Source organism: Crassostrea angulata, chromosome 10, assembly GCF_025612915.1.
Source record: "Crassostrea angulata isolate pt1a10 chromosome 10, ASM2561291v2, whole genome shotgun sequence".
Taxonomy (NCBI): Eukaryota; Metazoa; Mollusca; class Bivalvia; order Ostreida; family Ostreidae; genus Magallana; species Magallana angulata.
In genome coordinates, this window is record NC_069120.1 from 28,818,679 (window position 1) to 28,835,026 (window position 16,348).

At 34.3% G+C, this 16,348-nt stretch overlaps 1 protein-coding gene across 11 annotated transcripts in view; it reads left to right on the forward strand.

Annotated features, from left to right (window-relative positions):
• The first annotated feature begins 3,640 nt into the window (after positions 1–3,640).
• LOC128165592 (uncharacterized) overlaps positions 3,641–16,348 on the forward strand; it is a 33,614-nt gene continuing 20,906 nt past the window's right edge. For 3 of the 11 annotated variants that reach the window (XM_052830277.1, XM_052830275.1, XM_052830272.1), the window contains exons 1-2: positions 3,642–4,105; positions 5,398–5,433. In XM_052830277.1, the coding sequence (XP_052686237.1) occupies positions 3,857–4,105; positions 5,398–5,433 (285 nt within the window). In that variant the 5' untranslated portion in view covers positions 3,642–3,856. Of the gene's footprint in view, positions 4,106–5,397; positions 5,434–8,678; positions 9,180–16,348 lie in introns of those variants that run through there. The other 8 variants (XM_052830279.1, XM_052830273.1, XM_052830276.1 and 5 more) reach the window with 5 other exon arrangements.

The window sequence follows — 16,348 nt, forward strand, 5'->3', positions numbered from 1 at the left end:
ACAAATTTTTTCGGGGGGGGGGGGGGGGGGTATATAAGGATCACCTTGTACATCTGTCTGTCAGTGCACTTCACACAAAGATTTCTTTTTACCCGAGGATGATTTTGACCCAAGGTTATTTGGGCAAGTTCAAGGTCACTGGAAGGAAAAGTGCATTATTTATGTTAGGTCTACATGTATATCTTGCGTATGGAGAAACATTTGAAGTTCTTACTTCAAACAAAGATTGCTTATGGTCGGATGCTATTTGTAAATAGTATTGTAGTATTGACCTTGAGCTTTGGTCATTTGTGCAAGTTCAAGGTCGCCATAAGAAAAATAGTGCATCATTACCTTTCCATAAGAGAAATACTTGAGTTACAATATTTTCTTCGCTGGGGGGGGGGGGGGGGGTATCATTTGTGAGATTGCTTACAGTACCTGTACTTTCATTAATTATTATCAAGAGAGAAATATTAATAATCAATGCATGCACATCATGGAACAAGGATAACTCTAGTTTAGCCCTGATCTTGGCCGCTATTTAAGCATGTGTTTAAGAAACAAATTGTATGTAAGCTTGTTCATAACCAAAAAATCATTCATAAGGGGAGGGGATAAAAACAGAGTTCAATGATATAGCACAAAAGCGAAATTGATCAAAAGTGAGCACGTTAAATCAAGAGATCAAGTCCATTGAAACCTGGTCTCATTTTGTTCATATTTATCAATGGTTGTTCATCGGTTTTGTGAAATGAATAAAACACCAGGAATCTGTTATGTGTTACGTTTACTTAGTAGTTATTTATATATATACATTTATGCTATTTTTTGTCCACACAATTTTATGGAAACGAATGGGGCCAATATGCATTTATGATATAATGAATGCAACTTGTGACTGTAGGCATCCTCGCTAAGCCAAGGTTTCGGTCCACTTTGCTCCCCATAAACCCCTTAGTTTATGGGGAGCAAAGTGGACCGAAAACCCTTGGCCAGCGAGCAAAGTGGACCGAAAACCCTTGGCTAGCGAAGATGGATTTGTAGGGTATATTGCTACAAAAAAAGGTTTCCTATAAAAACCTTCTCTTCCTATCCCTCCCCCCCCCCCCCCCCCCCCCCCCCAAATAAAAAATGGTGTAAATTATTTCTATAATATACCATTTTCTGTGAGGCTAAAGAATCCACTGCTTTTATATTGATCCACCCATAATGTAGAAAGATTCAAGCACTTAGGTTTTTTTTTTCAATATAGATTTAAGGTGCAAAGAGATAGAGATTCGGGAAACTTATCTAAATGAAGAGAGGAATGAGAAACTTAGTACGACGACATCCGTTAAAATTTTTCCGCGGTCGTCTGTCTGATATATAATTCCCGCCCAATCGATGTCGTCTGTATAGAGTTACTATGTTCGCGGGTATTCACCAACAGAGACTGCCAGAAGACGAGAGCTGTTTGTTTTATTACTTCAATTACTCCTGTCAATATTACCAAAAACCGAAAACTTCTTGTAGGCAGCTCACCGCCATTATAAGTTATGTTTTAAGAATAGATTTTTTTTCTCGCTCCCCAACACAGTCTTGGCTAGGCCTTTCCTGAACAGAAGGTACGATTTTGCAATAGAATGAAATTACTCTTTTTAAGCATTTTATACTGAAGTTTTTCATTGTTTAGAGTATGATTTTTATACGTTTCAATAAGGGGTAGATGCTATTTGTTTCATATGATTTTGGATAATTGTTTTCGAGTTCATCTGACTCTGCTTCCACTGTAATATGTAGATGGCAGGTAAATCAAATTACTGTAATTTTGATTTAGTGTGAGAATTTTTATTTTCATTTTTTTCTTATTTAACAAACTCTGTATATGCATGTGTACAGTTATTTCATAGTTATTTGTTTTGTTGATCTACTCAGTATAATGTACATGCTTTGTACCGTAAATGACTTGGAAATCTATATTCCCTCAGTTTAGCTGGTGATAACATAACTTCGGTAGTCCTAAAATTGTTTAATATTAATCTCTGAAAAGGTTCAAACACGTAAACGTCATCGCTATGATTAAAAATAGCGAAAGTAAATTACTTCTCTGTTAGCTTGGAACCAACCGACCAATCCCCCCTCCCCCACCTCCGAAATGTGGTTTATTTCAAGCAATAACTGATACAAATATGTCTGATACAAACAAATATGTCTCGACATTTTAATTATTCTGGAGAAAAAAATTATGGGCCATTGATTTTGCAAGCGCATATATCATGGATTCAAATGTATCGATCACCGAAAAATTCACGAAAAAAGCTAAATGCTAAAAAAATAAATGGCTTGCTATCCCATTGTAGAGAATATTTGTCATCATTACTACCAAATGGTCAAGTGTTTATGTATAGTCAACATTAATAAATTCACCCATGATTTATGTTATGGACTTGTCATATTGATGCTGCTTGCATTTTTGTCCTTCGATTAAAGAGGATGCAATGTAAAATGAGCAATTTAATTTATGCATTGAAAAACACGTAGCATGTAGTTTGCATTTCATTACTGATATTTCATGCCAAATCGTTAGTGTAATGGAGGGTATCGAATGCAATGTGCGAATACCCCTGGCGTGCATATTTGTTTTAAAATGTCACATGTCACTCATTTGCTAAGGACCTAATAATATGTACATGTATATATATTTAATATAGTAGGGTCGGTTTTTTCAAATGAGGGGGCACATGTAACCCCCCCCCCTCCCCCCCCCCCCCCAAAAAAAATAAGATATCGACGAACTCCAAATGTACGATTTTTTTTGCACTGCAAATAAAAATCAAACTATCAACTCAACAGTTCTCATAAAATTCTATATAGCCTGTATACTAGTATCATCTTTCAATTTTTCATTAATTATTGTATTCAGGCGAACAATTCATAGCTTTATAATACATTTTCTTTGCGTGTGAGCAGGGTAGGTTCATTAATACATCAATTTGGTATATAATGTTTTAAACAAAACCTCCAAGAATTGCTTTATTTTTATTAGTGTAAACCTTTCTTGCAAAATTCCGACATTATCCACTAAACAGAAAAATCTCCAGCTTCAAAAAAGTATTTCTTGCAATAAACCTGTCAAATCAACCAATAGGCAAACATCCCCCCAAAAGAGAAAAATAAATAAAGTGTTTGTTTCATTTTAATATAAAAAGTGTTTTGATCCATTAATTTTTTACACCTCAAAAAAAAGCGCAAAATTAATTGACCCCCTACAATTGTTTGTATTTCCAGAGATTGATGTTTTTTCAATAAGGCGTTTCTAGACCCAGCTGGCACTTTTTGAAGTATTTTATCACGTTTAACTCGCACCTTTGTTGCACGTGACTAATGCGGAAAAAAGTGACCCGATGCAGGTAATATAAATACGTTAATCCGATAACGGACCTTGTTTTAGCGTTAACTTTGTTTAATTCTTTATTTCTTTCCCGTAAAATCCTGTTAATATATACAACAGCTTGGACACAGAAGCGTCGAGTAGCTGAGGCGAAGCGGCGACAAACCCGGTTTCAGGTGACGGGGTGTTTACACATTGATTCGATTTTTTAATCAGTTAAGGGATTTGTTAACCAGACGAAGTATGTCTATCTGATCAAAGATGTATTCAAAGACCCTGTCCTTGTGTTAACGCAGGGCTGTAACACTGTAACCAAAAAAAAAAAAAAAAACCTTACGTGGTTACCGACACTGCATTCAATTTTGGCTGATGTTGCAATAAAATGGATATTTAACGTTTCATTTTTCAGGAAAAATTCTGGAAATGTGATTTTAAGGATAAATAAGTGAGGAAATATAGTATTCAACTGCAAAAAAAAGGAGACGAAAACATAAAACACACGACATGAGCGCCGTTGTCCGAGACGTCTGGCGTTATCACCACTGGCCTACCCAGAAGAGTTTCTGGTCCCGCCAGTACACGTCCCCAGGGATATTGACCCACCGGTCAGCCCCGGAAGTGGACACCCAGCCACAGGGAGTGAGCGGGGACTACGTGGGGTATGACCACAAAATCAGCCCCCAGAATCTGGAGAGGGTTCGCTACCATCACTGGCCGGAGCGGAGGCACAAACGCAACCCGATCTGGGAGAACGTGAGTCATGGGGGGGGGGGGGAAGTTTCTTTGATACTCTGAATTGCTTTTACGGAGTTTTGTCACAGTCTTAATTCATTCCGACCCATCATTGTGTTAGCACTGCAACATTTAATTTCTATGCATTGTTACTTTTTTTCCATATGTTAAGGGGATTTTTTTAATTTTGTGGGTGGGTAGGCGTTAAAGTTAACTGTAAGAGCATTAATTTCACGACATAGTTATGGTATTATAGCTATAAGGTAAAGGACAATTCGTTGTGAGTTTGGTTTTATGTTTAATTAATATATGAGCCAATCAATGCATGTACTCTATGGTGATGAATATACGATTCATTCAAATCTGATTGGAGTCGCGTTTTTGAACTGATTAGGTTTTTCAACAGGTAGAACATAAACTGAATTGAACGACTTCGACGTACAAAAGAAACTATTACCTTTAAATCAAATGTCAAATCAAGTGTTGTCAACTTTAATGAAATTAAATTCCATCAATTCTTCCAGTTGGGCGTAAATTTTTGTTTAGGTTTAGAAGTGACGAAGGTGTTAAAATAGCAACTATGTAATGGTCTTTTACAAAGTGTTTTTCACAGGGTCACAAATTCCCTCACCTTATGTAGCATACAACAAAGTGTTAATGTTCTTTACACTATTAAACCAGTAAATCACCTTATTAACTGTCATTAATTGCAAGTTAAAGCAATTTGGAATGTGCTTGAAAAGATGTAGGACAAACGCAAGCCAAATACGGTCTCGTAGAAATTCTCTGTTTTAATCCTTTCAAGCAAAATACAAAACAAATACTAAATTCCACAATCGTTATTGGCGGATTAACAGGCAGCCCAGTTAAACGGTCAATGCCAAATATTTGTTTTCAATAGCATTTAGACCTCCAAATCTACCCAAAGAACATCGATTAGTACTGCTGCTAATGAGCCAGAATCAATGGAGTCTAAAATACACATGCCAATTTTTTAAAAATTTTAAATTGACAGAAATAGAATATTTTTGTTGTTTTTGCACATTATTTTGTAATTAGGTATATGATAATTGACCAAAGTTTAGGTGTTCACATGCAAAGTTTCTTGCAAGATATAATTACTTAACTGTGAAGTAACTACCGACAAGAACTTTGGTACGCCAGACTTGTATAAGTGTTATTTTATACCATGATGGTATAGCTTCATGCGAAATTATCACATACATGCGCATGCAATTTTGTTCATTTACAACTTACAAACTTTCTTAATGTTAAACACATACATTCTAACATCACTTTCAAACTTTTTACAGGAGTCTCCAAGAAATAAAAATACTTCTGTAAAACAAGTAGGTACTCAGTTCTTTTCCTATGTAGCACCAAACAGCACGAAGAATTAGTCTAGCACATTACGTTAAGCACTTTTGCTTTTACATGTAGCACTTTTGCCATTGTTGTTTGGTTGTTGTAACCTCCTTACCTTATAGATATAGTTCTTTTTTATTATCAAAGAGCTAGCTTCAACAAATTGCATACACTAGCAAAAAAAGCACATCTGTTTACATATTTCTAGACAGTTAAAAAAACTAGGTGTAAATATTAAATTGCGTGTATTGGTAACCTCCCTTAGTATGGTCTGTCAAACTTTTTCAAAACTTTCAAAACCCCCTGATGATGAATTTTGAGAATAAATTTTACCTTTAAATGTTTAGTAAAGCAATGTTGGGGGGTTGATATTAGCAGCATTGTTGCAACGATTTGATGTCAAGATTTTCTGTAAATCTATAGCTTTGCAATTCAATTGCAAGTTTTGTCAACGAATGAAGGCTTTTGTTCCTATTTTGTAAGAAAAGTAAAAAAGTAATTTTGAGAAAAAAATATATACATATATTAACTTTAAAATTACATTTGCATGTACTAGTAAAATATATTGGCGAATTTTATTTTTGCCAGTATTGATTATACTTTATAAAACATACCCCAAAATGATATCGATGCAAACAAAATGCAAATCAAATATACAGACATTCTTTATAAGGAAAATGTAAGACGTATCGACTTTTGAGATATACGAGTAGTTTGTTTTTATAAAGAGTAAACAAAATGTAGAATCGAAGAGAAAGTTTTTTCTTTGACATTATACACCCAAAATCATTAACATGACGCAGATATGTTCTTATGGGGTTTATAACTTCTACCTTATAGCCTACAGAATCCAGATTTGATTCTTTACCAGCAATAAAAGTACATAAATGTGACTTTATTTTGCACTCATGTTTGCAATCATGTTTGCACATAGATAATTTTTGCACCCGTACAGCCAACTTGCGTTTGTAGCTCTATAAATACATTTGCAAAGTTTAACAGAATACGAAGTTAAAGATTTCAATAACTACATGACATTATTCACTGATAATTCTAAACAAATTTGCCACAAATATTCTAATGCTCATCATGGAAAACTAATATGCCAACAGAACAGGCCTTGAAACCAAATAACGCAAATTATTCTAGTCATTGACTACTCCATTCTCCCACCAGAGGTCGTGTTTCGCAAGCTTCGTGTAAGCGAAGCTTGCAAAACAAGACCTCTGCATGAGAGAATGATACTACTTTGACCGCTCACCACAGTTTAGACTGTTTCATAGAAATCTTAGTATACATGTATTTACTTTGAATATTCTTTCTTGTTTTGTCATACTTATTGAAAAGGATTCACGAGATTCAAACACACGTGTAACATTTTTCAGTTTTTTTTGTTTTTTTTTTAATTACTGTTGGAACATTAGCCTCTTATAACTCTCCATTATGATCAGAGCAAAGAAGTAATGAAAACGTGATCTATATAACGAATGAACGATGCTTACACATACTGTTGCAACTTCGTGATACACGATTGTCCCCAATACAAGCATTTCTGAAAGTTCACCCTTTTTCTGTTGAATTAAATGTTCATAGTTCATTGATTGAATTGGTTATCTCACTGTCATGTTGTAAATTTTGAATTTATTGGGTGGGTGTAAATACAAAATTTAAAACATGACATGTTGTAAATTTTGTATTTACACCCACCCAGTAAATTCAAAACTTTTAACATGACACCACCAAAAAAATCCAATTAAAGAAAATCAATTACTAGAAGTTTATTAATAAAGAGCATTTTGTTTCTGTGACATTATCAACTAGTGTGTTTAAAAAATCGTCTTCTGGCGGCAGCTCAATAGACATTGCTGCTAGTTCTTCAGCTTGCCTCCCCTCTTATGGTTTCAATTTAGTAATCATATATTAACATTATGCATTATTAATTGTCTGCTGATCATATTTCCGACAATCAATGATATTTTAAAAAAAAAAAATCCAATGACTAGTCACGGAAGTTTATATATAGCATGGAATATAAAGATTTAGTGTTTATATATTTATAAACTTTGTACATTTGAATTGTATATGCACATAGAAGTATAATTATAATGAAAAAAAATGACAGATGACGTCGAATAATCAAGTTCTACTTCTTAATTTTCAAGTTTATTCATTAATCGCTCCGGTCAACACGAAGTCAAACGTAAAGGAATTTGTTTTTCCTTGCGACGAAAAATCTATCTAAAATTGATATTGATTCTTTTTCTCTCTAGTACTTAATCCAGCTCCCTCGTATATTTGCAACGTTAGCCAAAGTTTTAAATTTGTTTGACTTTCGTCGATTATACCATAAACTCGGCTACTACTATTTGCATAGAACCATTCCAAATATTGTTGTAAAATGATTGTATAATGAGCTATATGCGAAGGACTTTTTTCTTATCATTTTGTATTCACTTTTATGTTTGGGAGAAAGAATCAAGAGAATAATTCAACTTACATGCTTTGTTTTATTTAAACCCAGAATATCGGTAAAAAAAAAAAATTTTAACTTTTGTCTCATCGATATTAATGAATATCGAAGCAAAATAGATTAACACGAGGTGTTCTAAAAGTTCTCTTTCATAATTCATGCCAAAAGTGTAAAATACATTGACGGTTTAGAGAAAGATACTGATCTACATAATTCATTAACTATGTGCGATACAGGTACATATATTCTCTTTCTATATCATTCCGTATAAACTTCATTCTCTATCTCTTATACTGTAGATTATCATTTTATGCTTATTTATGAAATGTAGATTTTTTGAGATGGTAAGCGTCTATGGATACAGATGGCTAAGGAAAAAAAATGACCAATTTGTAACTGAAGACTTTACACGATTTTGCATGGTTTTTGGGGTTTTTTGGTTGTGGTTTAAATTTTAACTTCTATAGCATACAAAATTTTTTCTGAATCGATCACTATTAGATATCTTGTTTATATAGAAACGGCAGAAGACCCTTGTCCCTAATCGCTAAACAATTGGTACCTATAGATACTTTCATGAGAGATCAAACAATGTTGTCATCATTTTCGGCCATACCTGTATAAATAATCAATTTTACTATTTAAGCATTGTTTAACAAGCATTGACTTTTTGTATCAGTATGGAGAGCTTTTACTCTAGGTTTATTGATTTTTTTAAAATTCAACCTACGAGTAAGCTCCCCCTCTCGCACCCAGAACGTCTAAAACGGGCTTTGGCGACCATTTGAAAACTTTAAATCGTCCGGCTTTACAGCTTTGAAAGTTTTTCTTTCGAGTCTCTGACCCCGTTGATATTTTTCCTACCGTTTATGAAAAATATCAGCAAGTTACTTAAGTTTTGAGATAATTCATACGAAACAGTGGCTGGATCTAAGTTGGAAACGAAGTGACAGTGTAAACAGAAACGAGGCTACGGGTGACTGATTCTTTAATCATATGGAGCAATAGACGAAGAGAAAATGAATCGGAACTGATATCGTCCGCTAATATAGCAAAAGTGAATGGATAACTTTAAAAGCTAACTGCTGAAAACCTTTTAAAAATTCTGATATACTTTTTAACAAGGAGTGCTATTTAACAAGATTTTAAACAAAAACATGACATTTTAAAGGAAAAAAAAAAGAAAACGAAATTCAATTTCATTTGAATGTTTTTTGTGAGAGGAAAAATACAGGAACCATGCCGAAACTTGGAAGAAGGGTAAGTAAACGAAGTTTATTTACATGATTTAAATAAAACATAAATATGCTTCGGTACGCGAAGTTTTAAGCCAGTTTTGTTCCAATTAGGAATTAATCTGGTATTAATCTAAAATCGTGCAATTAATAATAGTGAACACTATGACATGCGTATAAAACGTAGAACCGTTTGAATTGTATTTATAAAGATGTGGCTTTAAGGGGTACATGTATTTAACAATGATAAATGATAAAAGATCAATTCATGCGCTACTCTGGGGATCTCTTTATGAATAGCGAACATTGGGGTCTGTCAATTTGACAGTCTGGTAATCTTGGAGAGTTTTAATATTTCTGGCAATACACTCTGAAATCCAATTATGCATAAAACAAATTTGCGACTTCAAACAGTATCGTCATGACAAAATATATAAAAGACATATTATACCACCAATAGATGAAAAAAAATGTTGGCTATTGCAATGCATGCGTGCTTTTTTTTCTTGAGAAAAAAAAATATGCCATGAAGTCTTTAATATTCTACCCAGATACTACAGTTCAAAGTTCTGTTTAAAAAAAATGAATGGAGGGTGAAACGATCACGTTACAGAAAGGAAAAATACGGGTGACAAATCAACTGAAGTTTTTGGCTGCTTCTGCTGTTGTTAGGGCCATGTCAGTTCTGTTTCTGTAGAATGAATAGGACCAGTACCATTCCTGATAAGCCGGTCCCTTCTGGAGTTTACACTCGGGGGGACCTTATCAATTTTCCCTTTCATTGTGTTCAACTTTCGGCTGATTATTGGAGTTTTGTTAACTGCCTCCAATGATAGGATTTTGTTCTTACCAACCCGTAGTGAGGGCTCGCCTCTCTGATTGTCTATACCATAGCTCAGGACCCTCTCTAGAACCTAGAAGGTGGCAGCCCCACGAAGACTTCGTTTAAAAGCTGATACACATATTTCATTTCTTTCAAGTGAACGCGAATTGACACGATCGCTTATTTGAATTTTATGATTTATTACCTACGTTATTGAATTTTATTGGCAAATATGTAAATTTGCCATTTAAAGTCCTATGATACAGTTATGTTTCTCCAAATCTGTATGAATGTCTTCAAAGTATACCGGCCATACTGTGGGCTGTGCATGTGTTGCCGCTGATAAAATAGCAATGCTTTTAATATATAGGACCACACATTCCTGAAAATAGTATTTCGTTCCATCGCGACGGTATCGCGGAATTATACAGGGTTAATTCTCAATTAGACCTAGATAAATAATTCACCTCGTTGTTTTGTGCTTAGAGAATTGGAGATCGAGGTCTTGCTACCTGTCGTTCTCCAGGTGTATAATGAAAAAAATAACATGCACCATTTATACTTTAATCCATTGGAACCGGACAATGAAGCACTTTGCACCGCGTAGGCTCCACATTTCCCTAATGCTTTGGATAAACAGAGATACGGCTTATCCGGGGGGAATTTTTTTGTCAATCAGTATAACGCATGGTCTTGCGGATTTCCGTTTTTTGTTAAGCGTCAATCGACACTTGCAAGAAAGAAATGGAAATTTAAATCGGAAAATAAAATACGAGGAGAAGATTCAAAGATATATTGTTACGGGGGATAGCTTGCACGGCCTTTGTTTGGTTTTGTGGTGTGGAAATGATATACGATTTTGGAGATATTTGTCCTGAGTCCTCGAATACAGTTCACACCTGAAGAATGTTTACTCGGAAGGTTTTTAAAGAAGTCATTATCGTATTTGATGAGACTGGGGAACTTATTATATATTATTAAGTGACCTACTTCAGAGCCTGTCGATAAGGGGGTAATATCTGTTAAGTCAGTGCTATGTTGGACCTTGAATGACTTATAGACTCTCGCCTTTTGACATCGATGGCTCCTGTTGCCGACTGCGATCGGTTGATAGGCGCAACTGTTTGCCGGGCCTGGCATCCTTAGATCTCTATGGGCAATAGTGTATAAACGATTGTGCATGTCGAATGCTTTTGATCTTCGTTAATAACGGAGCCGGGGTCATCAAAATGACATCCTCTGACACAAAGTTCAGAACACGTTATCGATTTCGTTTTTATCATCTCTGATTTGATTTTTTTTTTGTAATTTAAAACTGTATTCCTTCTACCATAGGCAACCATTGAAAGCAGATTAAATTTATCTATCGGGATTCTATTTGTTTCTTAGTGAACGTTTGAAGTCATTTATTATTTTAAATATAAATGAAATTGTTGGTGGTAGGGGAAAGGGGGGGGGGGTCTTGGAATTATCTCTCTCGCCCTTTCTCTCTATCTCTCATACTGAAAACATATTTTCCTTTCCCAACACTGCAGAGTAATTTATGGATTGTTAGTAGTTTTGTCACAATGGGGAGTCTTTGTTCTTTGGATAAGGTGCATTGAAGTCGATATGGGATAGTAAAGATAGTATACACTGTGAAATGTTCTTCTGTTTATCTAATCGTTTGCGAAAAATGAAAGATAGGAACCTTTTCTTAAATATACGGTTTTTATATTGTCTTAACATTGATAGTTCTTACTCCTAAAGAAGCTTTTTGTGAATCACTCAATAATTGTTACGATTTTAGGATGTCGGTTTTCGAAGAATTTGGGTTTACATTTCTGACTCAATCATGTTTTTTCGAATACGTAAACTTGTATCAAACTTTTCGTTGTATAAACCTTTTTTGATGGCGTTTGACGTTTGATAAAATAGAAGTAGTTATGTATACTAGTTTTGTGTATGTTTAGCTTTTCTCAATAAAGGTGTCTGATAATTTTTGTTCTGTAGTAGAATTGAACACTATTGGCATGCACTGTGAAATAATCTTTTAAAAGGAATTCGATTTTTAGCAGATTATCAAGGATTTAAGACTTAACAATAACATTTCATCAACTTAAAATTGATTGACATTTTAATAAACACCATATAAGACCTACAATCATATTTATTGAATATTGACATTGTAAAATCAATATCTGAGATAGAGAGAAAAGAGTGAGAGAAAGTTTCGTGACATATTTAATATTCCGTAAAGCAATTTTCATTCTGGTCTTGAACAATGAAAACAAACCTGAACCTTTTCCACTTGAAAAATTTTCTTGTATCTAATTGACTAACAAACTTTTACACATATGCGAACAATAGACGGCGCAAACAATAACATGGGGTCTGCTATTCCAGTATTTGTTTTCAGACAGACCGTGTGTAACTTTTAAGAAGGACAAACCAAGCAGGGAACTTAATGGCCAATCTCTTTTAAGGATACACAGGATTTAGTGTAAAACCTCACTTTAAATCCTATAAATAAAACAAAGAATGGGTGAATAATAAAAGTTACCGTTATTTGGTTTCCGAGTTATGGTCCCTTAAACAAAGTTCCTTTTTTTTTGGGGGGGGGGGGGTGATTGGCGATGGGTGATATCTGTCCTAAGTCTATATCATTGAATAAAAAAAAAAGAATACAGCTTTTTTTTCAAAAGTATAAGTGGAAAGGAGAACATTCAAAGATGGCTCACTGATAAGAACTGAACACAAGAATGACCCGACCGTAAAATATTCTGTTATGTTGAATGAAAAACTAATGATTGGTAGTCTTGTTGTCAGGCAAAAGACATGTCAATTACATAATGTTTCGTTCCTATTTACAAAACAGTACGCTTTGTCTATTTCAAGGCTATTTAATTATGAATATCGCAGGTGATTTAGTAGGAGTGATAGAAATTGTAAAGAAAAGAGCATCAATTATGGGTGGAAAGTACCTTCACAATTTCTGCCCTTTCTTGTCCTTTCTTGTATTTTACATAAGTTGTAGATGTGGGTCATTTTTTAACACTTCACTGAAATTCAAAATAACATGCTTCTTGAATTATTACATTTAAAAATAGTTTCGAAGTTAATGGAAGCATTTATTATGTATTTTGATTAATTGAAGTATTTCGGCTCGCTGTATTCAGGTATTTGGAATGAGAGAGAGAGAGAGAGAGAGAGAGAGAGAGAGAGAGAGAGAGAGAGAGAGAGAGAGAGAGAGAGAGAATGTGTATTTTAACTTGATACAGTTAAAGAGATTGTACATAAACCATTTCCTTCTTTAAATATTCAATGGTTACCAAGAGTTAACTAAGGACAGATCTTTTGATCTTGGCGCATAGACTAATATGCAAAAGGGGTAGATGCGACGGAAGTCAAGAGATATCTGTATCAAATTAGCCACAAATCATCAGCGGTTATTGCTGGGAGAAATATGTGAAAATAAACATGCCTCTTTGTATTGGTAAAGGGTAGACTACAGAAACGCGACCGTCAAATTGACAGTATAATTTCTCATAAACGTCACTGTTTATATCTTTTGCCTGAAGATTTACGAACCTGTAATTAAAATTAGTTTTTGAAGTCGAGTGAATGGACGGGCATAATCTACCTTAATAATAAGCTATAATGGCTACGAGATTTTCGAACGCCGCCTTTTTATGTTCTTAATGCATTTGCAAAGAATTTCGATTTTCGACAGGGCAAATCTTAGATTTTTTTGTTTAAAATGAGATGCATGGAAGTCATTAGAAAATTTCAAAAAAGGTGAAGCCTGTGAATAGATTTGAATGATTTTCCTCATTCGATATATCTGTTCTACATTTTGGTCAATTCCGCAATGGAAATTCTTTTATGTGTCCATTAATTCTTGTTTTGAATCACGTGGGAGGACAAAGCTTTAATATTTTGTGTTATAATTTCAAACAATGTATGTGTAATAATACCAACAAATACATTAAAAAAGATTTTGAGCAAATCAACGACTCTATACTTCCTTTTTATATTTCGAAGAGAAAAAAATCAAACAAATCCGAAAAACCTCTTTATTTAGAGTGTTTCTTTAGCTTATTTTTCTGAATGGAGCACAAAGAAAAATGTATACAGTGTGAATAAACAGTGGCAAAGAGAACACTCAGAACTTACCAATGTTTATTTTAAAAAACTACAACTCCTTTTAGGAATGTCCTATTGACTTGTTTTCAAGGTTCACAATTTTTTCTTTTGATTTTGTAGTAGTTGTGTATGGGTTTAGAATCGAAAACTAAACATTTCTAGCCATTCCTTGCACGTGTGACTTTGTCCCCGAGCTCCGGTAATGAGATTGCTAAACAAGCCGTAGTCAAATATTATTTTATTAATATAGTAAAGACTTGTAAATACTGTACAATTACGATACATTATTGACAGTTCAATGAAGCATATTTAATAAGTAGCCCACTTTTTTGTTCCGATTCTATATGATTACTGGCTGGTTTAGTGTCTTCTATTACAAGCATTTTTTGTGATCATGACTTTTTGAATAATGCGATTTGTCTAGAAAGGAAGAGACACATACATTTCATAAAGTTTACTTATCAATGCGTAACATACATTTAATAATCATCATCGGCTACACAGACAGTGATATAACACCGTAGTGCGACTTTCTGAGAGCAAATTAGTTTTTCGTTGAGTAGGAAGGAACGCGTACTATAAAAGACATTTATTGATGCTCTGAAACAGACCATCAATTGCTATGATCTTAGTGGGCTATAAAGCTTGGTCTTTTTTTTTAACTTTTAAACCCCTCCCATACCAAAAGTACATCCAAGGTGCATCGTCTAAGAAAGTTAGTTTCAAAAGTAGATCAGGTTAATTCTTGTTGTCTATTACCTGATTTGCATTGAAGGTACATGTGTAGATATATTTTTTGATCTAAAAAACAATAAATATATAACTCCGCATACAAAAGTTTCTTTTAAAAGTCTTCCTTAGCATGAAAAACTAATTTCGGTCGATCTTGTACTTGTTTTTGGACTCAAGATTTATGAAATTAGCAGATGACAGCCAGTTCTGAAGGCCGATAGGTGTACCGGCTTTAGTTGAGTCCTGTCTTTAATTTGGTTTAAATTAGAGGTAATACATTGATATATAGATACCTCCAGGTGGACAATTTTTACCCGTAAAGTATCGATTAGACGTTATAAAACAACATCTCAGTGACGCACATGGTTGTCGCAAAGCAAGGTGAGTAGAGAATAAATGTCGGGTCAGAAAGGTAGTTGTCTTCCACATGTAATCCAAACGCACTTTTAGAGACATCCAGCGAGTAGAAGACATGAAATCTACCGGCATTCTTTGGCGTGAAGCTTTAATTTCTTAGACCCCCCTCTTTACACCCATGACGTTTTGAATCTAGTTAACCTTGTGAGGTACATTTGCACTTGTGGTGGTCCGCTGAAGTTGTTCGTCTTTTCAGTTTAACAGTGATTGTGCACTTTTGTTGCATTTTTTGTTGCGTTTCAAAGAATAAAATTTATTCACAACTAGAAGTGCTTTTTGGTAAATTGAGCACATCAGAAAATATATTATCAGTGCCATTGTGATGTGTATAATTCGGTTCATTCTAGATCTCGCCATAACAATAAGAGATGTTGGGAAAATAGTGTGGGGATCTATAGCTTTTGTGGAGGCAAATAGTGCAATTGTGTTTGCTCAATTCGGAGAACGCGATCCATCTGTACTATTGGCAGTTCGAGTATTTAACGAATGAAATCGATAGAAAACAAAAATGAATTTAAATGAAATACTAATAAACTGATCATGATTCGGAGATTCAAAAGATAATATTGTCAGTTTTGCGAAACGATGGTGAAATTTTGTAATACGACCCGTTTCCTCTAATGAAGAACAGGACGAGTGTAGACATTGTACATAATTTATAGTTTCTTTAACTGTTTGGAGGCATAAGGTTTTTTGGCATGCAAGACTGTTAAGCACACAACTATACATAAGTACATGTATTACTGCATTTTTATGGGTCGTGCAGGTTATTCCACTTCTGTTAAGGTATTTCCTGACTTAGGAAAGTCACAATAATCGGAGTAATAAATTTCTTTTCGAGTATGACATGTGAATTGCAAATGGCTGCGTTGACGCTTGAGGATGAAGGTTGCATAATTCAACACTTTTTTTTTTACAAAGAAATTCCGAATGTCAGAAGAGAGAGACCAAAAATAGAGGGATTGATCAATATCTTGATTTTTATATTCGTCATCATTTGATGTCCCTTACATGTTTTAAATTCTTTATCTAAACCGTCAAAGAAAAAGATTCCCATACTAAATTATTAAAAAAAGCTTGAAATAAAAAGCAATTTA